Source organism: Halichoerus grypus, chromosome 6 (genome assembly GCF_964656455.1).
Source record: "Halichoerus grypus chromosome 6, mHalGry1.hap1.1, whole genome shotgun sequence".
NCBI lineage: Eukaryota > Metazoa > Chordata > Mammalia > Carnivora > Phocidae > Halichoerus > Halichoerus grypus.
The window spans coordinates 173850614-173873732 of record NC_135717.1 but is presented as its reverse complement, the minus strand read 5'-3'; the positions used below and the strand labels follow the sequence as shown (position 1 = coordinate 173873732).

The window sequence follows — 23119 nt, the reverse complement described above, 5'->3', positions numbered from 1 at the left end:
GGCTTCCTTCCTAGCACGTGCCACTCTCTTAAATCATCTGTTTGTGTCCCATAACATTTCTCTTTCTTCCCTCTGCCAGAATGTAGGGGGACAGGTGGGCGAGGGGACCCCCCCTTCTTGTTACCACTGCATCCCCAGAGCCTAGATCCACACCTGCCACAAGGTGAATCTTCGTCCAACAGAGGAACAACCAAGACAAACACAACTTCTTCCCTCCAAATGTACTTCTGGAGGACAGGCTGAGCAAGGGCATGACATGTGGGCCATTCCCCCCCCACCACCCTGTAGGAGGGCTGACCCACAGAGGAAGTGGCACCATTCTTGCCCCATCTCCCTGTCCCCACAGGAAAGTTCTGGAAGCTGGGCGTGGCCTGCTGCAGCCCAGGAGCTGCCACCTGGAGCATGGGCTCAGGCCACCCTGAGGACATGTGGCCCATGCCACCTTGCAGAGAATCGAGTGGCCCAGCCTGGGGACCACCCCACGGTGGCCCTTTGCTGGGGTGCCTGTGGACTCACCCAAGAGCTTCTGCAGCACCTGGCCGTCGTAAAGGTCCTCCTCCAGCTGCTTCACGATGATTCTCTCCTCCACCAGTACGTCGTTGATCCAGTCAATGAGAACCTGGGGACAAGGAGCATTATGGCCTCGCTCGCCATGCCAGGCAGACCAGGGCAACAGCCAGAGCAAGCCCAGGAACTGAGCGCTGGTGGGCACCGAGATGCGCCCGGCATGGCGGCCGGGCAGACGGGAAGGGAAAGACGCGGCCTGGGCTGCTGGACTTCCCGCGGGACTTCAAGACGGGACGGTGGAGGGCAGCCACCGTGGTGACCCTGGGCATCCTCCTGGCAGGAGCGTGGGTGGACGGGGACACTCTCAGGAAAAGGAAAAGAGGATAACTGTTCACTGTGGCTTGGAGGAGGGGGTTACACGAGTAATATCAGCAGGACCGCGCCTCGCGGCCCGAGGCAGGACAGGTGGCCCATACGACATCCATCCCTCCCCTCCCACAGGGTCTGCACCAGAGCAGTCCCCCGTCACCCTGAGCCTAAAGCCGTGGAGAGAAGGCGGCCCCAGATGGCCCGTGACTGACAGCTCTGAGCGCCTCTTCTTTTCAACAGCTTTATTGAGACGGAATTCACATCCTATGCAATTCACCCTTTGAAAGTGTGCAATTCAGGGGTTTTTGGTCTTTACAGAATCAGGCACCCATCGCCACAATCAACTGAGAACAACTTCATTGCCCCAAAAGAAACCCGTAGCCAGTAGCAGGCCCTCCGACCCCTCCTTCCAACCACTCAACTCTGTTCTCGGTCTGTGGATTAGCCTATTCTGGATATTTCATATAAATGCAATCTCGTGCAAATGCAATTGATTTCCTATAAGTTTCATATCAACTTTGTTTCATATAATACGTGATCTCCTGTATCTGGCTTCTCTCGCTGGGCATGATGTTTTCAAAGCTCATCCATGCCGAAGCACGCATCAGAACTTTATTCCTTCCCGTGGCGGAATGACATCCCAGCGCACGGATCTATCACGTTTCACGGATCCTCTCATCACAGTTGATGAGAATCTGCGTTGTCGCCACTTTTTGTGGCTTTGGTGAGTCATGCTGCTGTGGACATGCGCTCGCTTCTCTAGGCCAGCCTTCCACTGGAGACTTTTCTCGACAAGTTTCCATTCTCCTCACCGGCGACGTATCATAAAAGAAGACAGCTTCAGCTGTGAAAAGATCTATGGAAAAACAGGATTCCATTCGGCCAATCCCGCTTCAGCCACGAAATAAAATGGATGCCGGAACAGATTCGATCAAAAATAGCGCAGGAATTTCCTATGCAGGCAAAACTAATAAAACTACCTAATTGGTCTCAATGACCTCTTGGAAATGGGACTTTATGGCCCTTCTCAAAGATGAACGAGAGGGCACGAGTCCAGAATATAGTGTTCTCCGTCACCCTTGGAAACAGATGTAACCTGCAAAATTGGCCACAAGGCAAATTTCTGTGAAGCATCTTCTGTTTTCCCACTAACTCAAAAATATTAAATCAGACACACAATCCCATGAAGAATAGAAGTGAACATAAATTAAAGGCAGTTCTGGAGGAAGAAAGAGGTGAGCAGCTCTGTGGCATTCTGGTTCCAACAAAGCCATCCTGAAAGGTCAGCAAGATGGAGCCAGTTACAGTTCTCCCACACCGTCCCCCCACGCTCCGCTCCCTCCCTCTCCCTCCCTCTCCCTCCCCAGGGCCAGCTGCCTGGGTTGAGAGCCTGGCCTGGGGTCTGGCAGCTGGACCTGGACCTCACTGCCCTGCCCAGGGCCATGACTGAACCATCAGCCCCTAGCCGAGCTGCCTCCCCTCCCGCCTTCCAGCACTCTCCTCCACAGACACCGCATTCACCCGGCTTGTGTCCTCCTCTCTGACCTCCCTTCCAGTTCCCTTGGGGGTCCTCCTTGACCTCTACAGGCCTCTTGAGCCCTCGCCCTGGACAACTCTTCTTCTCGCTCTCCACTCTCTTCCAAGGCCAGCTCATGCCTTCCCACAACTTCCAATGCTGTCCCCAAATCAGAAACCCCCAAATATGCAGCCCCATCTCCACGATCCTCCTGCTCAGCTGTCCCTAAAAGCATCTCTGAAAGAATTCATCTGCCTCCAAACCTGCTCATTTTCTGGGAAAGAAACAGAACACCATCCACCAGTGTCAAGAGCCTGGACTTCACCCCTCACCCCACTTCTGCCCACCTCATAACTGGGTCCACTTTTCACCTTCTCCTCTTCACCATCCTTGACTAAACCACCTCGTTGAACCAAGGCCACTTCCAACCGAGCATCCTGCCTCCTTGCTGGTGTTCTTAAGAACCCCAAGCTCCTCTCTACCTCAGGACCTTTGCACGTGCCATTCCTTCCAACCTGAACACATCTCCCCCCTCCCCCAATGGCCTGGCCAGCTCTCACTCATCCTTCAGGTCTCAAACTTCCCTATCATTCTCTGACCGCCGTGTCCCATCCAGGCCACGCGCCCCATCAGCCTCTCAGCACAGCCAAGCACCGTTTCCCTGACCCTGTTCACATTTACAATGGGAACACATCTCCGTGTGTAATGATCTCCCCCACTGGACCCGAAGCTCTCCGCGGGTGGGAACTATGGCACCAGTGGCTCTGTCCCCAGCACTCGGGGCTCACTGCCTGCCAGAAGCAGCCACCAAGTTGATTAACCAATTTACAGAGCACCCACTATGTGTGAGACTCTGGGAATAAACAAGACAGATGGGGCCTCTGTTCTTACATTCTAATCCGACATGAAAAGATCCACAAATATATACACTTTCAGACTTGTGATCAACGTTAAAGAGAAAAACAAGGCAGGGTACAGTGGAGAAGCCTGGCAGAGACACCAAGCCAGGTGATGAAGGTCAAACGCCAACAGGGATCAGTCACGGTGATGGCAGGTGCCCTGACCTGATATGATGGGATGAGATGGGCAATTTACCTCTCTGGTGTTCCTCCTAAAACCCATTACCCACTCCAATCTGGAGCAAAACATCAGACAAATTCCCATAGAGGGGCATTCTCCAAAATTCCTAATCCATACTCGTCAAAATGGGCAAGGTCATCATAAACAAGGAAAGTCTAAGAAACTGTCAGAGCCCAGAGGGGCTAAGGAGACACAATGATGAACTGTCGTGTGGGATCCTGGATGCGGGCCTGGACCAGAAAAAGGACAGTGGGGAAAAACTAAGGAAATCCGAATAAAAGGGGGACTTTAGTTAACAACAACGTATTAATACTGAACAAATGTGCCATGCTGATCTAGAATATTAAGAGAGGAAATCAGGGGGCGGAGCAAGATGGCGGAGGAGTAGGAGACCTGGATTTCGTCTCCTCTCAGGAATTCAGCTGGATAGGGATCAAACCATTCTGAACACCTACAAACTCAACAGGAGATCGAAGAAAAGAAGAGCAACAACTCTCTGAACAGAAAAGCGACCACTTTCTGGAAGGTAGGACGTGCGGAGAAGTGAATCCGAGGGGATATTCGGGAGGATAGACGGCGGGGGAGGGGCCTCCGTCGGCCGCTTCTGGCAAGTGATAGAGCCGCGGAGCACAAAATCGGGACTTTTAGAAGTCTGCTCCGCTGAGGGACGTCACTCTGGTGGCGAAGTGGGGGGTGGAACCCTCGCGGGACAGTGTGGTCTCAGGACCCTCGGGGTCACAGAAAGACCGGGGGTGCCTGAGTGCGGCAGAGCTCCCAGGGATCGGAGCAGGGAAGCCGGCTGCAGAGACGGAGCCCAGGCGCGGGCTCTCAGCTCGGGGTTGTCATAAACCGTGATCCGCGGCACAGTCGGGCCACTGCTCCTCCAGCAGGGACCCAACAAGCGGCAGATCCGGGGAGACTCCCCTTCTTCCCCCGGGAGGAGAGGTGCGGGAGCGCACCGCGGGGATCTGCTGGGTTTGGAGACTCCACCCGGGGTCTGGGGCCAGAGATAGAAACGCGCGCGGTCACAGGCCGGGTGAGCGCGGAGTGCGGCCGGAGACGGGGAGACGGGAGTGACTGACTGCTTTTCTCTGGGGGCGCACTGAGGAGCGGGACCCCGAGTTCTCGGCTCCTCCGGGGCGGAGACTGGGAGGCCGCCATTTTCACTCTCCGCCTCCAAAGCTGTACGGAAAGCTTGCAGGGAACAAAAGCTCCGGAGAGCAAACCCGAGCAGATGACTTAGCCCGGACCGGCAAGGGCGGGGCAATTCCGCCTCCGGCAGAGACATTTGGGAACCACGGCAACAGGCCCCTCCCCCAGGAGATCAGCGAGAACAGCCAGCCAAGACCAAGTTTACCGATCAGTGAGAACGGCAGAACTCCAGCGCTAGGGGAACACTGCACATAGAATTCATGGCTTTTTTACCATGATTCTTTAGTCTTTCAAAGTTAATTATTTTTTTTAACTGTTTTTTCCTTTTTTCTTTTTTTTTGAATTTTTCTTTTTCCCTTTTTCAACCAACATCTTATCAATCCCTTTTTTAAAAAAAAACATTTTTATTTTTCATTTTTAAAGTCATATTCTATCCCTTCATAGTAGTTACCCGTATTTTTGGCATATATATATAAGTTGTTCTCTCTTTAAAATCTTGAGATAGTTTCTTCTAACAGATCAAAATATACTCTAAATCTCTAGTGTATGGTTTTTTTCTACTCCCCTGCCTGATCACATTCTCTCCCTTTTTTCTTTCTTTTTTTTTTTTTTAATCCCCTTCTTTCTTTTTTCAAACAACTTATCAAATCCTTTTTTAAAATTTTTTATAATTTCCATCTTTACAGTCATATTCCATCCCTTCATCATATCAACCCTTATTTTTGTACATATATAAGTTTTTCTTTCTTTAAAATTTTGGGAGGGACTTTCTTTTAACAGACCAAAATACACCCAAAATCTAGTGTGTGGCACTGATCTATAATCCAGCCTGATCATATTTGATCACATTCTGTTTTTGTTTTGTTTTGTTTTGTTCTGCTTTTGTTTGTTTTTATCTTTATCTTTTTCTTTTTTCTTTTTTTCTTTCCTTTTCTTTTTTCTCTCTTTCCCTTTCTTTTCCCACTGCTTCAGGTCTTTTCTGATTTGTTTAGAGTATATTTTCTGGGGACGTTGTTACCCTGCTAGCATTTTGTTCTCTCATTAATCTATTCTCCTCTGCACAAAATGACAAGACGGAAAAAATCACCTCAACAAAAAGAACAAGAGGTAGTACCGACTGCCAGGGACCTACTCAATACGGACATTAGTACGATGTCAGATCTAGAGTTCAGAATCATCACTTTAAAGATACTAGCTGGGCTTGAAAAAAACATGGAAGTTATTAGAGAAACCCTTTCTGGAGAAGTAAAAGAACTAAAATCGAACCAAGTAGAAATCAAAAAGGCTATCAATGAGGTGCAATCAAATATGGGGGTGCTAACTGCTAGGATAAATGAGGCAGAAGAAAGAATCAGTGAGATAGAAGACCAAATGATGGAAAATAAAGAAGCTGAGAAAAAGAGAGATAAACAACTACTGGATCACGAGGGCAGAATTCGAGAGATAAACGATACCATAAGACGAAACAACATTAGAATAATTGGGATCCCAGAAGAAGAAGAAAGAGAGAGAGGGGCAGAAGGTATAATGGAGCAAATTATAGCAGAGAACTTCCCTAATTTGGGGAAGGAAACAGGCATCAAAATCCAGGAAGCACAGAGAACCCCTCTCAAAATCAATAAAAATAGGTCAACACCCCGACATCTAATAGTAAAACTTACGAGTCTCAGAGACAAAGAGAAAATCCTGAAAGCAGCTCGGGAGAAGAGATATGTAACCTACAATGGTAGAAACATTAGATTGGCAACAGACTTATCCACAGAGACCTGGCAGGCCAGAAAGGACTGGCAGGACATATTCAGAGCACTAAATGAGAAAAATATGCAGCCAAGAATACTATATCCAGCTAGGCTGTCATTGAAAATTGAAGGAGAGATAAAAAGCTTCCAGGACAAACAAAAACTAAAGGAATTTGCAAACACGAAACCAGCCCTACAAGAGATCTTGAAAGGGGTCCTCTAAGCAAAGAGAGAGCCTAAAAGCAACATAGACCAGAAAGGAACACAAACAATATACAGTAACAGTCACTGTACAGGCAATACAATGGCACTGAACTCCTATCTTTCAATAGTTACCCTGAATGTAAATGGGCTAAATGCCCCAATCAAAAGACACAGGCTATCAGATTGGATTAAAAAACAAGACCCATCGATATGCTGTCTGCAAGAGACTCATTTTAGACCCAAAGACACCCCCAGATTGAAAGTGAGGGGGTGGAAAACCATTTACCATGCTAATGGACACCAAAAGAAAGCTGGGGTGGCAATCCTTATATCAGACAAATTAGATTTTAAACCAAAGACTGTAATAAGAGATGAGGAAGGACACTATATCATACTTAAAGGGTCTATCCAACAAGAAGATCTAACAATTGTAAATATCTATGCCTCTAACATGGGAGCAGCCAATTATATAAGGCAATTAATAACAAAAGCAAAGAAACACATCGACAACAATACAATAATAGTGGGGGACTTTAACACCCCCCTCACTGAAATGGACAGATCGTCTAAGCAAAAGATCAACAAGGAAGTAAAGACTTTAAATGACACACTGGACCAAATGGACTTCACAGACATATTCAGAACATTCCATCCCAAAGCAACGGAATACACATTCTTCTCTAGTGCCCATGGAACATTCTCCAGAATAGATCACATCCTAGGTCATAAATCAGGTCTCAACCGGTACCAGAAGATTGGGATCATCCCCTGCCTATTTTCGGACCACAATGCTTTGAAACTAGAACTCAATCACAAGAGGAAAGTCAGAAAGAACTCAAATACATGGAGGCTAAAGAGCATCCTACTGAAGAATGAATGGGTCAACCAGGAAATTAAAGAAGAATTTAAAAAATTCATGGAAACCAATGAAAATGAAAACACAACTATTCAAAATCTTTGGGATACAGCAAAGGCAGTCCTAAGAGGAAAGTATATAGCAATACAAGCCTTTCTCAAGAAACAAGAAAGGTCTCAAGTACACAACCTAACCCTACACCTAAAGGAGCTGGAGAAAGAACAGCAAATAAAGCCTAAACCCAGCAGGAGAAGAGAAATAATAAAGATCAGAGCAGAAATCAATGAAATAGAAACCAAAAGAACAGTAGAACAGATCAACGAAACTAGGAGCTGGTTCTTTGAAAGAATTAACAAGATTGATAAGCCCCTGGCCAGACTTATCAAAAAGAAAAGAGAAATGACCCAAATCAACAAAATCATGAATGAAAGAGGAGAAATCACAACCAACACCAAAGAAATACAAACAATTATAAGAACATATTATGAGCAACTCTATGCCAGCAAATTAGATAACCTGGAAGTAATGGATGCATTCCTAGAGATGTATCAACTACCAAAACTGAACCAGGAAGAAATAGAACACCTGAACAGACCTATAACCACTAAGGAAATAGAAGCAGCCATCAAAAATCTCCCAAAACACAAAAGCCCAGGGCCAGATGGCTTCCCAGGGGAATTCTACCAAACATTTCAAGAAGAATTAATACCTATCCTTCTGAAACTGTTCCAAAAAATAGAAATGGAAGGAAAACTTCCAAACTCATTTTATGAGGCCAGCATTACCTTGATCCCAAAACCAGACAAAGACCCCATCAAAAAGGAGAATTACAGACCAATATCCCTGATGAACATGGATGCAAAAATTCTCACCAAAATACTAGCCAATAGGATCCAACAGTACATTAAAAGGATTATTCACCACGACCAAGTGGGATTTATCCCTGGGCTGCAAGGTCGGTTCAACATCCGCAAATCAATCAACGTGATACAATACATTAACAAAAGAAAGAACAAGAATCACATGATCCTCTCAATAGATGCAGAAAAAGCATTTGACAAAGTACAGCATCCTTTCTTGATCAAAACTCTTCAGAGTATAGGGATAGAGGGTACATACCTCAATATCATAAAAGCCATCTATGAAAAACCTACAGCGAATATCATTCTCAATGGGGAAAAACTGAGAGCTTTCCCCCTAAGGTCAGGAACGCGGCAGGGATGTCCACTATCACCACTGCTATTCAACATAGTATTGGAAGTCCTAGCCACAGCAATCAGACAACAAAAAGAAATCAAAGGCATCCAAATTGGCAAAGAAGAAGTCAAACTCTCCCTCTTTGCAGATGATATGATACTTTATGTGGAAAATCCCAAAGACTCCACCCCAAAACTGCTAGAACTCATACAGGAATTCAGTAAAGTGGCAGGATATAAAATCAATGCACAGAAGTCAGTGGCATTCCTATACACCAACAACAAGTCAGAAGAAAGAGAAATTAAGGAGTCAATCCCATTTACAATTGCACCCAAAACCATAAGATACCTAGGAATAAATCTAACCAAAGAGGCAAAGGATCTGTACTCAGAAAACTATAAAATACTCATGAAAGAAATTGAGGAAGACACAAAGAAATGGAAAAACGTTCCATGCTCATGGATTGGAAGAACAAATATTGTGAAGATGTCAATCCTACCTAGAGCAATCTACACATTCAATGCAATCCCCATCAAAATACCATCCACTTTCTTCAAAGAAATGGAACAAATAATCCTAAAATTTGTATGGAACCAGAAAAGACCCCGCATAGCCAGAGGAATGTTGAAAAAGAAAAGCAAAGCTGGCGGCATCACAATTCCAGACTTCCAGCTCTACTACAAAGCTGTCATCATCAAGACAGTATGGTACTGGCACAAAAACAGACACATAGATCAATGGAACAGAATAGAGAGCCCAGAAATGGACCCTCAACTCTATGGTCAACTAATCTTTGACAAAGCAGGAAAGAATGTCCAATGGAAAAAAGACAGTCTCTTCAACAAATGGTGTTGGGAAAATTGGACAGCCACATGCAGAAGAATGAAACTGGACCATTTCCTTACACCACACACAAAAATAGACTCCAAATGGTTGAAAGACCTCAATGTGAGACAGGAGTCCATCAAAATCCTAAAGGAGAACACAGGCAGCAACCTCTTCGACCTCAGCCGCAGCAACTTCTTCCTAGAAACATCGCCAAAGGCAAGGGAAGCAAGGGCAAAAATGAACTATTGGGACTTCATCAAGATAAAAAGCTTTTGCAAAGCAAAGGAAACAGTCAACAAAACCAAAAGACAACTGACAGAATGGGAGAAGATATTTGCAAATGACATATCAGATAAAGGGCTAGTATCCAAAATCTATAAAGAACTCATCAAACTCAACACCAAAAGAACAAAGAATCCAATCAAGAAATGGGCAGAAGACATGAACAGACATTTTTCCAAAGAAGACATCCAAATGGCCAACAGACACATGAAAAAGTGTTCAATATCGCTCGGCATCAGGGAAATCCAAATCAAAACCTCAATGAGATACCACCTCACACCAGTCAGAATGGCTAAAATTAACAAGTCAGGAAATGACAGATGTTGGCGGGGATGCGGAGAAAGGGGAACCCTCCTACACTGTTGGTGGGAATGCAAGCTGGTGCAGCCACTCTGGAAAACAGTATGGAGGTTCCTCAAAAAGTTGAAAATAGAGCTACCATATGATCCAGCAATTGCACTACTGGGTATTTACCCCAAAGATACAAAAGTAGGGACCCGAAAGGCTACGTGCACCCCGATGTTTATAGCAGCAATGTCCACAATAGCCAAACTGTGGAAAGAGCCAAGATGTCCATCAACAGATGAATGGATAAAGAAGATGTGGTATATATATACAATGGAATATTATGCAGCCATCAAAAGGAATAAGATCTTGCCATTTGCAACGACGTGGATGGAACTGGAGGGTATTATGCTGAGCGAAATAAGTCAGAGAAAGACATGTATCATATGACCTCACTGATATGAGGAATTCTTAATCTCAGGAAACAAACTGAGGGTTGCTGGAGTGGGGGGTGGGGTGGGAGGGATGGGGTGACTGGGTGATGGACACTGGGGAGGGTATGTGTTCTGGTAAGCGCTGTGAATTGTGCAAGACTGTTGAATCTCAGATCTGTACCTCTGAAACAAATAATGCAATATATGTTAAGAAAGAAAAAAAGAAGAAGAAGAATGTAGCAGGAGGGGAAGAATGAAGGGGGGGAAATCGGAGGGGGAGAAGAACCATGAGAGACAATGGACTCTGAAAAACAAACTGAGGGTTCTAGAGGGGAGGGGGTTGGGAGGATGGGTTAGCCTGGTGATGGGTATTGATGAGGGCACGTTCTGCATGGAGCACTGGGTGTTATGCACAAACAATGAATCATGGAACACTATATCTAAAACTAATGATGTAATGTATGGGGATTAACATAACAATAAAAAAATTAAAAAAAAAAAGAGAGGAAATCAGGTGTGGGTATACGGGAACTCTCTGTACTCTCTTTTGCTATTTTTTCTATAACTTTAAAACTCTTTAGAAAATAAAGTCTATTGAAAAAAATAAGGCAGAGTTTGGGGATGGGGAGGGTACAGTGGCCATCTGGGACCAGGTGGTCAGGGGGCTTCCTGGAGAAGGTGGCCTCTGAGCAGAGAGAGAAAGGAGGATGGGGATGAGCCGTGCGGCCACCTAGAACAACCAGGGAGGTGTGAGGTTGGGGAGCCGGGGCAGGAGGACCAGGGAAGGGAGATGCAGAGCCAGCCCCAGATGCCCACCTGGCCTCAAGGGCAGCAGCCATGAAGCCGCTCAGGATGGTGGATGAGGAGAGCGACCGTGGGCACTAGCAGGATGGGGATGCACCCAGACATGACAGAGGGCACAGGTGGGGCAGGAACGAGGGTCGGAGATGACCCTGGGAATGGGCAGGCGAAGCAGGGCGGAGGACCGGGAGATGGACGGAGGAGGGGAGCGGCTGGGCGGGGAGATGGACGGAGGAGGGGAGCGGCTGGGCGGGGAGATGGACGGAGGAGGGGAGCGGCTGGGCGGGTGCGTGGGACACCTCCAGGGTGCTGAGGTCTCGGGAATGGTGTAAGAAGGTCAAGAGGAAGACCCGTGCCACGGGCTGGAGGCACCAATGAGGAAGGGGAGAATAACGGGAGACAGTCCAAGGAGGGAGGGAAAGGTCTAGAAGCAGCTGGGAGCATCTGGAGCTGGGAGGACATCTGCCCCCTCCTGCCCCGACATCCATGGCGGGGGGGGCGGGGGGGGGACCCACTGAGCCATCCGGACCCCATCACCCACCCTCCCAGGACCCTGGTTACACAGCTGCTAGCTATCACAGGAAGACCTGCCCCATCCCTTTGTCTCCCCCCGGCCACCAGCAACCTGGCTCCTGGCAAGAAGGACCTCATCCTCGATCCGTTAATCCTACAAAGCACTACCATGGTCCTTTTATCAGCAAGTTTACAGCGATTATAGGCACCAAGTGACAGTATCCCACTCACCAGCTATCACCGAGCACCTGCCTCGTGCCAGGTGGTGGGGGGCAAAGGTGTCCCCGACCTCCAGGAGTTGACGCTCCACCTGGGAGGTGGGCAGAGATGAATTAGGAGCACGAGCGGGGAAATGGCAAAATCCAAGCCGTGGAGGCGCGAAGCTGTGTCCCTGACGTCTCAGGGCAGGTGGGGGCATTCAGAAGGCAAACCCGCAGCGGGCAGGGCAGGAGGACCGGGTGCCCCACAGGACCTGAGCTACAGCCCACGCCGCCTCCATCAGGGCTGGAGTCACAGAGAACCACCTCCTCCCCGCACTGTTGATGGTCCAGGGCACAACAGCACAGACCACACTTTCTCAGGACAGAGGATGGGATGCCTGCTTCTCTCCTGAGACCAAGAGACCTGGAATGCCCCCCACTGTGGCTCTCTAAGGCTGACCCACCGCCCGGACCCTGAACCCACTCCCACAGCCACAGAACTGAGACCCCTATGTCTATGCCCCCCCACCCCAGGGGCCTGTTCTGGCTGCTTGATGAGATTTTACCGGTGTATATTTTTTGCAGAATGTGTTATTTAAACTTAAGAAATAAAAATGAGTACGGGGACACAAGGCTCAGCAACCCTACCCCCTATTTTTGGTCTTCAGAGCCCTCCCCCACCTGGGCCCCCTCTCTGGCCAGCCTGATTCCCCACCAGCTTCCCACAGTCCCCCCAGCCTGCCCTGCTGCCGGCCTTCTGCTCAGCTGCAGATCCCCTACTCCTGCACCTCCTCACCCACCCGGGTCGGGCACCCCGCACCTCACAGCAGCCACAAAGGGCTGGCCCTTGACACCCCACCCCCCAGGCAGACTTAGCACTCCCTCAGGCCAGGGATGGCACCTGCTACTTTAGCCTCCCCACAGCACCCAGCAAAGCCCTGAGCCCTAAAGGGGTCATAAATACCAGATAAGTGACTACTAATAGCGTTCCTCATGTTGTCTATAATTTTTGGCTACTAGCTTTAAAACGATTTTGTAGGCAGAAATTTTAAAATGCCCCCTAAGATCCCAGCCTGCTGTGTACACGCCCCTATCACCCCTGGGACTGTGTAGATGATGGTGTGCACCCCATGATGAGGCTGTTATAGAAAGATTATCCAGGTGGGCCTGACCTAAGCACATGAGCCCTTTGAACCTGGATCTAGGGGTCAGAGACCACAGGCCAAGAGAGGGGAAGCACAGGGGAGAGCCCCCGTTGCTGGCTCTGAAGGCAGCAGGCCCCACCTGGACAGGAGAGGCCTCTAGGGGCAGAGTTGATTCTTCCCCAGAGCCTCCAGAAAAGAACTCAGCCCGGTGTCACCCGCAGCAGAGAACCCAGCCACACCTCCGACCTGCAGAACTGTGCGCTAATAAACAATGTTGCTTTAATCAGTTGAATTGGTACTTACTTACACATCAACAGAACACTAATGCGAAGGGCATTCGCTATCACAATTTTCAAGCATCAGCCTCATAAACAAGCACTGCTACCACCACCTACAAAAAAATCCAGTGTGCTGCCTGCACCCTGAGTTTTAGCTGTGTGACCTGGATCCAGTCGCTTAACCTCTCTGGTCCTCAGAGTCTTTGTTAAAAAGAAGACAAACCAATTCCTACCCCTGTGTGTGTTACATGACCCAGCAATTCCAGTTCCAGACGTTTCTGCTAAGGTACTAATCCAAAAGTGCCCCTAGACATTTACTAACTCTGGAACGATTCCAAATTTTGTGTAGGAAAAACTATATACACAGAAGACAAAGCCTGAAGGGACACCAATAAAAGAAAATTACCACTGCCTTCTGTTTGATTTTTGTCTTCCAGGTTTTCAGTAGTCTATGCTGCTGTGGTAGTTAGAAAAAAGTAATAATAAATACCCTTTAAAAAAATCACTATCCAGATGGCTTCTTTGCAGAAATTGACAAGCAGATCCTAAAACACATATGGAAATCCAAGGGCTCCCAAATAGCCAAAACAATCTCAAAGAAGAAGAAAAAAGTTGGAGAACTCACACTTCCGGATTTCAAACCAAACCAAAAAGCTACAGTAATAAAAATGCGGGTGCTGGCATAAGGACAGACACAGAGACCAAGAGAATGCAATTGAGAGGACACCAATCGTCCTCCCACTATAGTCTACAGAGAGCAGTAAAGATGATAATTCAATTCAGCAAATGGTGCTGGGACAACTGGGTGTCCACGTGCAAAAGAATACACCACACACAAAAATCAAAATCAACTCGAAATGGATCAAAGACCTCAGTATAAAAACGAACACTATAGAAGTCTTAGAAAGCAGAATAAACCTTCATGAGCTTGGATTAAGTAATGATTTCTTAGCTACAACACCTAAAGCACAAACCACGCACAAAAAAACAGATAAACTGACTTAAAACTAAAAACTTTTGTCCTTCAAAAGATACCAGCAAAGGAGCACCTGGGTGGCTCAATCAGTTAAGTGTCTGCCTTCAGCTCAGGTCAGATCCCAGAGTCCTGGGATCGAGCCCCGTGTTGGGCTCCCTGCTCAGCGGTGGACCTGCTTCTCCCTCTCCCTCTGCTCCTTCCCCGCTTGTGCTCTCTCTCAAATAGATGAGTAAAATCTTAAAAAAAAAAAAAAAAAAAAGATACCTGCAAGTAAAAAGATAGCCCACAGAATGGGAAATGATTTTGCAAAATCCTCTGAGAAAGGGTTTGTATCTAGAATGCATAAAGTACTCTTACAACTCAACAATAAAAAGACAGCCAATTTTAAAATGGGCAAAAGATCTGGAGAGACATTTCTCCAAAGAAGTACACACATGCCCAAAGCATGAAAAGTCACTAGCAATTAGGCAAATGCAAATCAAAACCACGGTGAGATACCATTTCATACCGACGAGAGTAGCTATAATTAAAAAGACATACAATAAAAAGTGTTGGCAAGGATGTGGAGAAACTGGAACTTTTCCCACATCGCTGAAAGCATGTAAAATGCTGCAGCTACTTTGCAGAACAGTCTGGCAGTTTCTCCAAAGGTTAAACACAGAATTATCATCTGACCCAGCAAGCCCACTCCCAGGTATGTGCCAAAAGAGAATACTGAAAACACATGTCCATGCAAAATCTCATACACGGATGTTCAAAATATCCACTATTCAAAACAGCCAAAAGGCAGAAACAACCCAAGGTCCATCAACAAATGAAGGCGTAAACACAGTGTAGTCTATCCACACAGTGGAATACTATTCGGCCATAAAAAGGAATAAAGTACTGACCTGTTACAACATGGATGAAACTTTCAAATGTTACGCCAAGTGAAAGAAGCGAGTCACAAAAGGCCACATATTGAATGATTCTCCTTACATGAAATATCCAGAATCAGCAAGTCTATGGAGACAGAATAATTCCACAGAGACGGAGTGGCTACCATCGGGGGGAGGGGGAAGGGGGGGCGGGAAGGAAGAGGGACCGACTGTCAATGGGCATGGGGTTTCTTTTGAGAGTGATGAAAATATTCTTAAATTGATTGAGGGGAAGGTCTCATGACTATGGGAGGAGACTAGTCACCCCTGAACTGGATGGTATGTGAATTCTATCTCAACAAAGCAGTTATTCGATTAATCTCTGGAATACAGATGTTCACACCTACTTCTGCAGGGCTGTTCTGAGGATTCGTGAGACGGTTTGGTTCTAAACAGCTACAGTGATCTACAAAGATGTTAGCGCGACCATCCCTGGAGCTCTCGGCGCGTCAAAAGCTCCTTTCTGATTTACTCAGCATAACCAGCGGCACCTAGAACATATGCCAGACACCACCCTAGACATGGGAGATACAAACGTGACCTCATCTCTGCCCCCACATGGGGCTGTTAAGGCGTCACAGCTGCTTGCTGGGAAGGGCACGTGCAGGAAGGGTATACACAGGAGGCCCATCTCGTCCTCCCTCGGCTACTAGAAAGAGCTGGTCCCCACGCTGCAGGGAGTCTAACACCCTGCACCTCTCTGATCTTATCTCTGACCACTGTCCTTCTTGTTCACTAGGCTCCTGCCACACTGTCCTCCTTGTTCGTCCTTATACATGCCAGGTACACGCATACCACAGGACCTTTGCACTTGCTCTTGCCTCTGCGGTGACATTCTTGCCCTAGGTACCAGCAAGCAGCTCTCAGTTCAAAGCCACCTCTCTGACCACCGTACCTAGAACAGGGGGAGAGGAAACCACCCTGCTTCTTGTTTGAGCCTCCTGCAAAGCACTCATGGCCATCAGGCCATACATTCATTCACCAAATCTGTCTCCCCAGCTGACCTGTCTGCTCCACAAGGGTTGGGCTTTTGTTTTGCTCAGTGACATCCCAGAGGCTGCCTCGCCCGGAGCTCAGTCCTGCCGGCAAACACACAAGAGACACCATTTCTGTTACGAAGAAACGAAAACTTAAAAATCCCTGTGTCCCCATGAACAGAATCAGCTGCAGAAATCAGGTTGCTGACCTGAACGATTACAAAACAGGACCAAAAGGGATGAAGAGCCCATTCCCCACAACAGGCCACGGGGGTCAGCTCTGGGAAGCAAAAGCAATCTGGCACCCAATTTTGCCGCCGCCCCCACGGAGATGCAATCTCCTCCCCGGACACCACAAAGCGCCGCGATTCTATTCCCCTGCTCGCCCGTCTTAATCCTGTTTCAGGCAAGACTTTTTCAAGATAGCACCAATCATTATTTCTCGGACGCACTCATTTGCAAACCCCAAATCCTGCAGGCAAATGTCTAGGACATACATTAATGATGCCCTTGGCACGTATGTTTTACAGGCTTGCCTTAAGCAGAATAAAAAATTACGTTTCCTCTCGTTCCTTCTGAATGATAATCAGGATCTGCGGCCTGTCTCCCAAAAGCTATGACAGTTACGTTTTAATCACTTCCAAACAGGCTCGCTGCTGCTTAATCCACTGATGTGGGCTTGACTGCAACAGGCGGGGGGCCAGCCCGAGCCGGGTGCAAACGCCAGGACACATCACAGGGGCGTCTCCACGCAGCTCTGGCTCCAAGAGCACTGCCTTCCGCCCAGAGGATCATTTTTCTGCAGCTGATTCTCTTCACAGGGACGCAGGGAGGAAGAAAACAGAACTTCACAGCCAAGAAGAGTCTTGTCCAATAAACTGGGAAATGAGATGTGAAATCTGCTCATGGGGAGAACCGTGTACCCCAGTTAACGACACGGTCTGCTCACCTTGGACCAACGTGCTTATGAGCGCGCAGGCCTCTTCTCTGGCTCTTCATTCTGGAAAGCATGACAGTTGCCACACTGTCTTTCGAGGATCATTAAAAACATAAAGCATCTCATCTATTAACTGCAATCTGCCCGGGGCCGCACGAGCTGTTCGCCCTGTAAGTAGTCCAGGGAGCTTCTGGAGGATGCTAGAGAAAATGCCTGTGGCACAGAACACCAGCGGGGAGGGCAGGGCAGGAAGTCTTTCAGGCTCTTGAACCCACAGGACGCTCGTGCCCACTTCCCAGTTCCCACGGCAGACCTGCGCCTCCCCCTCTCCCCACGGTGCCCAGTCCCCACACCAGCCACGGCACCTGCCAGATGGCGACAGCGCGGGATCTGCCGCGCCCCTCACAACGCTACTGCGCCCCCAACTTTTGTCTGGGCCTGGATTTGAATCGAGGAAGCCAGACTCCAAGCGCACCTCGCCCCTTCACCCCTAAACGCCCCAGTAGGCTCAACAGATGCTCAGAGAGAATTTCTGAATGAACGGCCTCATTCATACTGCCTGGCGTAGCCGGAGCCAGGGTTCTGTTTTATAGGAAACAGAGGGCAGCTCACAATATTTTCAACGGTGACAGTCCCGTGGCAGCGGGGTCAGCAGGGCTAAGTCTACAGAGGGAGACAGGACAGGGGCCAAGACAAGAGGTGAAAAAGAGCAGCTGACTGAGAACAGAGCAAGAAAACATGGGGACTGACCATGCTGCCTCAGAGATGTCCCTCGGGTGCCCAGACTGGGACCTGGCCAGTATCAGCTGACCTCACCCCTGACCTGCTCAGGCTGGCGTGTGGCCCACGCTCCCCACCGAAAACACCCTTTCTGAGCAGAATCCCTGCCAAGAACCACTGGCAGGCCTCCTCGGACGTAACCAACCAGCAGCATGGACAAGGAGAGTCCGCGGTGCAGAAAACGGGTCTGAAAAGCACTAAGAATCACGCAGGTCAAGCGCATGGAGTGGTTTTGTTGGAACCACCAAGACTAGCCGTCCACACCCCCCGGTTCCCAAGGCGGGGCTCCTGGGACCACCTGCATCAGCATCCAATTCACAAGAGCCCCCAACCCTCGCCCCATGCTCCCAGAGCCCCCTTCCCAAGATTCCAACTCCGTTGGTCTGGTGATGGGGCAAAAAGACCCGCCTGGTCCCTGAGGTGCACACCCTTGCAGGTGGTTCTGACACACAGCCTCGTGCACTCACTCCTCCTCCTGCCAGTGGGCATCAGCACGGCTGTGTGCGGGCCCGCCTCCCAGCCCTGGGGATTCGCCTGGGAGCAAAATCTGACACTCGCCGCATGGGCTTCCATTCGAGAGGGAGGAGACGAGAAGTGTACCAGTCCCGGCCAGGGGAAGTTGGGCGGAGAGAACCAGCCAGGGCAAGGAGGTGCGGTGTGGAGCACAGGGGCGGAGGGGAGGGGCTGGAGGCGGGGACATCAGGAGAAAACGGACAGGTGGAGAAGAGTCCTCCGTGCCGGGGGCTGCAAGTGCACAGGCCAGGTGCAGATCTAACCTTGCCCGGAGCGCAGCGGCTGTGTGCCTCGGCCTCTGGGAGGTGATCTCTAGGCCGCTGGAGCGTCCTGCCAGATGGTTTACATGGGAGCCTTGGGCTGGCCAAAAAGGACCAACGTGGCTTAGGGTGGGGGCTTTGGGCCACACTCTATTCATCACGGGGGAGGGCTGGAGACAGGTTGGTCCCCAGGGCAGACAGACATGCCTCTAGGATGGCACCCCAATAAACACTCTGGACCACGAAGCTTGGGGACCTTCCCTGGCTAGCGATGCTCAGAGAATGCTGTCTTCTCATTGCCAGTAAGTGACGCTGTCCACGATGCCACCAGGAGACATTTGGAAATGCCACGTTCGGTGCCCTCCCAGGCCTGCCCTAGGTGCCTCCTCCCCCAGCTGATTTTCACCTGTGTCCTTTTACCACGATGAACCATAACAGCGAGCATGGCAGCATTTGGTGAGTCCTGTGAGTCCTTCTAGTGTCAAACCTACAGGTCGTCTTGGGGACCCCAAACTTGTAATTAGTGTCAGAAGTGAGGGTGGGCTTGGGGGCCGGCCTCTCATATCACACACCTGGGTGGGCAGAGGCTCAGTGGCAAGCCAAAAGGGGAGGCAGGAAGTGACATGAGCTGGGCTGCCCTCCCCCCCACCGCACACCCGGGGACAGGCCACGGTGGCCTTGGGACCGGCTACTCCCCCAGCGAGGAGAAGCTGGTGCTGACGGCAGCAGACCCTGACTCAGGGGTACACCCAGGCCCCACATGCCCGGCGAACACGAGTGAACCGAGGGCAGCCGAAGCTCAGCCCTGTATCCCCCGAGCCACCGCCCGCCCGTGTCTCAGTTGAAAAAGGCTCTAGTTGTGAGAACTAATATTTCCCGCACACTCCTCCACGCCGTCACCACAGTGACTAACAATCCACAGCCAGCCAACCCGCTTGCTTTGGAAAACGCTTGATAAAGTGAAAAACAGGCCGCCAGCCTGCCTCGAGAGGCTGCCTGCAGTCTGAGAGCAGGCGGAAACTTCCAGAAATTGCTCGTCTCCTGGCACAGGAGCTCCAGGCTGGCAGGACGGCCAGAGGAGCAGACAGCTCAGGGTCTCGCAGCTGGCCCTTCCAGGAACCCGGCGAAGTTGCAAGGCCCACCTGGCACGGCCCAGGTGGCCAGCGGAGCCAGGAGCTGGGGTGGGGGGGTGGGGCAGCAGTTTGGGGAAGGCAGGTGACCTAGCCTGGTGTCTTAGTTTCCTACGGCCGCTCTAACAAAGGACCACAGATCAGTGCCCACACAGCACCAGTGTATTGTCTTACAGCCCTGGAGGTCAGAAGTCCAAAATCAGCTGCCCCGGCCTATGGTCACAGTGTTGGGAGGGCTGGCTCCTTCTGGAGGCTCTAGTGGACAATCCGTCTCCTTGCCTCTTCCAGCTTCCAGACGACACCTGCATCCTTGGCGCCTGGGCCCTTCCGGCACCTTCCAAGCCCGCGATGTATCTATCACCTGCTTCTGTCACCGTGCTGCACCTTCATGCATGGGCAAATCTCCCTTGCCCCCCCTTCTAAGGACTCTTGTGCCGGCACTGGGCCCACCTGGGGTGACCCAGGATCATCTCCCAAACGAAGACCCCTGCGTCATGTCCGCAGAGTCCCTTTTGCCACATAAGGAGGTAATATTCCCATGGACACCTTGGGGGGCCATGACTCAGCCCACCACCCCTGGGTTCCCAGAAAGAGAGCCCAGGGCCAAGCTCACTGCTGCTCCCTTGCTGGGGTGGGGGCAACCCCAGGCTGGCAAGAGTGAGCGGGAAGGGAGGTGAGGCAGGTCCACCCCTGAGCTGACCACAGCTTCGGAAGATAACCCATCAGTGCTCAGCCGGGCAGCCTCCCCCCCCTGTGGAGCCGTGGCCCTCCCAACCACCCAGCAGGGAAGTGAGGGAGCGGCTTTCATTCTCTGGTGCCTTCTGGTCCTGCCTTGTCTGATGGGGCGTGGACTTGCCCGCGCTGCCAGCCCCTCTAATCAGCACACCCCATCCCCTGCAGCATGGCCCTTCAGCCGAATCCAGAATCCAGAAGAGCTGCGGTAGCCGAGCCCACGCAGGTCCCACTGGGCTGGCCCCGGATGCGGAGACGCTGCAGACCCCTCCACGTGGGCTGATGAAGGACAAGCAGCTGACCAGCCCTCACCCCGTGGGGTCCGAAATAGCCTGCGGGCTTGGGAGTGACGGCAGCACAACGGAGGCCGCTGGGGCCAGGTGAATCCGAGACGGGCATGAAGCAGCCCCCATGAGAAGGAAGGCGATCCATTCATCTCACTACGCCCAGGGCCATGCATGGCACAAGACGTTCAGCCCGGGCTCAGCGAACAAGGTGCCAGATGACTAGACCCATTCAGGCCCGCACACATCGCTAACAGGTGTAACGGGGCAGTGGGGGGCGGGGTGCCTCTCCCCTCTGTCCTCATGTGAACGTGAGGACAGCACCAGCTCTCCTGGGGGTGTTTCAGGGAGGCGATGCTTGTGAACTCTCAGCTTTGCTCAAAGGCTGAAGAAGGAGAAAGCCAAAAGGTGTGTGTGGCGGTTAATCCTGTCAGCTGGACTGGGCCACGGAAGGCCTGGACACCGGATTCAACACCCCTTCTGGCTAGGTCTGCGAGGATGTTTCCAGAAGAGATGAGCACTTGAATTGGCAGACTGAGCAAAGCAGAGGAGACATGGATGACACGGGCGGGCCTCACGCAATCCACTGAGGACCCGAATAGCCCAAAAACGTGGAGGAAGGTGGGATTCACCCTCCCGGGCCTGCCGGCTGAGCTGCACGTCAACCCTGTCCTTGGCCCTCCTGGCCCGCCCGCCTTGGAACTACGGCACCCGCTTTGCTGGGTGTCTGGCTGTGGATAGCAGATCGTGGGGCTCCAATCACGTAAGCCCATCTGTCATGATAATCATCACATCTAGATGTAGACAGATGGATAGACGGGTCCACTCTGTTGGTTCTGTTTCTCTGCAGAAGCCCAACTGATACAGTGCAAACCCTTTCTACTACTGAAACATCCCCCATAATTGTCTTTGGTGGCTCAAAGACAGGGTCACTTTCCTCACCAACATTCTTGTGTTCAGAGTAACAGAGTGAATATTAGAGGGAAAAGAGTTCTTAATAAAGTAAACCAGGTAACGTCAGTTGTTAGGAATCAAGGTTTTTGGGTGGGCCCTAACACGGGCCCTTTCAAGGTCAACTTTTACCAGGAGACAATTTGGCAGAAGCGTTCCTGATCCTGCGCCAGCCCCCGTGAGAACGCGGTTCTGCGCCACGTCGGGTCCAACGGCGCCGACTAAGGTGGAGAAACGTCTTGAAGAGCACTTCTAATAGCCCGTGTCTGTGGCATGGACTGTCACGGACAGCGTCCTCAAAGCCCGGGGGTCACCTGTGTCCGCCTCGGGCTGCCGAAGTGAAAGCTTTTCCATGGCCACCTGCTCTGGCGCGGAGCTGGGTCTCCCGGGGCGAGGACGCTCTCAGCGCCCGAGCCTTTGCTCGTCCATCGGGGGGGATTAACTCTTGAAGCCCCATCGTGGTTTAGATCAGAACAATCAAAACTGCAATCGGCAAACACACACAGATACCACAAATAAAGCCTCACCGCGGAGCCGGGGCTCAGAAACCAGGCTAAGGAGACAGAAGCTGCCGTTGACACTCTGAATTAGCCACGGGGCCCCCAGCCCTCCCGTCGCAGCTTCCCTGACCCCGGGGACCAGCTCCGGGGCCCGCCCCTCGCCCTCCACCCCCCTACCCGGCCCAGCAGTCCACCCACCACAGCCCAGAAGGCGCTGACCGAGGTGCTCCTTACCTTGACCAGCTCCTTGAATTTGGGGTCATCCTTGGAGGTGGGGTCGATCATCGTGCGCTCCTCGTTCTCCTCTGCCGGGGAAGAGAGTCACGGTCAGCACTAGTGGGCACTGCAGGGCTGTGGGGATGGCCGATTCCCCTTGCCTGAAGTCGGGGAGAGGGTCTGAGAGCAGAGAAGCCAGTCATTCCCTCAGTGGGTCACGCACTGGGAGGACAGCACACACACAGGCTGAATCGGATCCGTGGGAAAAGCTCCTGGCAGCCGCTGTTAATAAATACATACACCAAGAAAGCTCCCCACTCCATAAAATAGGACGAACCAAAAATTTAGAAAAAAAAATCGCAAAAAAAAAGGAAGGGGGTGGATGATGTTTCACAATAAAATGTGTTCATGCCTGTTCTGTTTATTTGTTACCCGTTTTCCCTCCATGTTCAGGCCTCGATCTACAGGCACTGGGGCCCAGGAGCCGCTGCAGAGGGGCTGGCATGATAGTGAGGAAGAGGGGCTACACACGGGAAAGCCCCCCGGTGGCCCGACACCAT

At 50.5% G+C, this 23119-nt stretch overlaps 1 protein-coding gene across 2 annotated transcripts in view; it reads right to left on the bottom strand.

Moving 5' to 3' along the window:
* PARVB (parvin beta) overlaps positions 1-23119 on the bottom strand; it is a 103822-nt gene that overhangs the window by 33943 nt on the left and 46760 nt on the right. For both annotated transcript variants that reach the window (XM_036084057.2, XM_036084058.2), the window contains exons 3-4: positions 22578-22648; positions 517-619 (exon numbers count right to left, since the gene is read on the bottom strand). In XM_036084057.2, coding sequence (XP_035939950.2) covers positions 517-619; positions 22578-22648 — 174 coding nt within the window. The remainder of the gene's footprint in view (positions 1-516; positions 620-22577; positions 22649-23119) is intronic.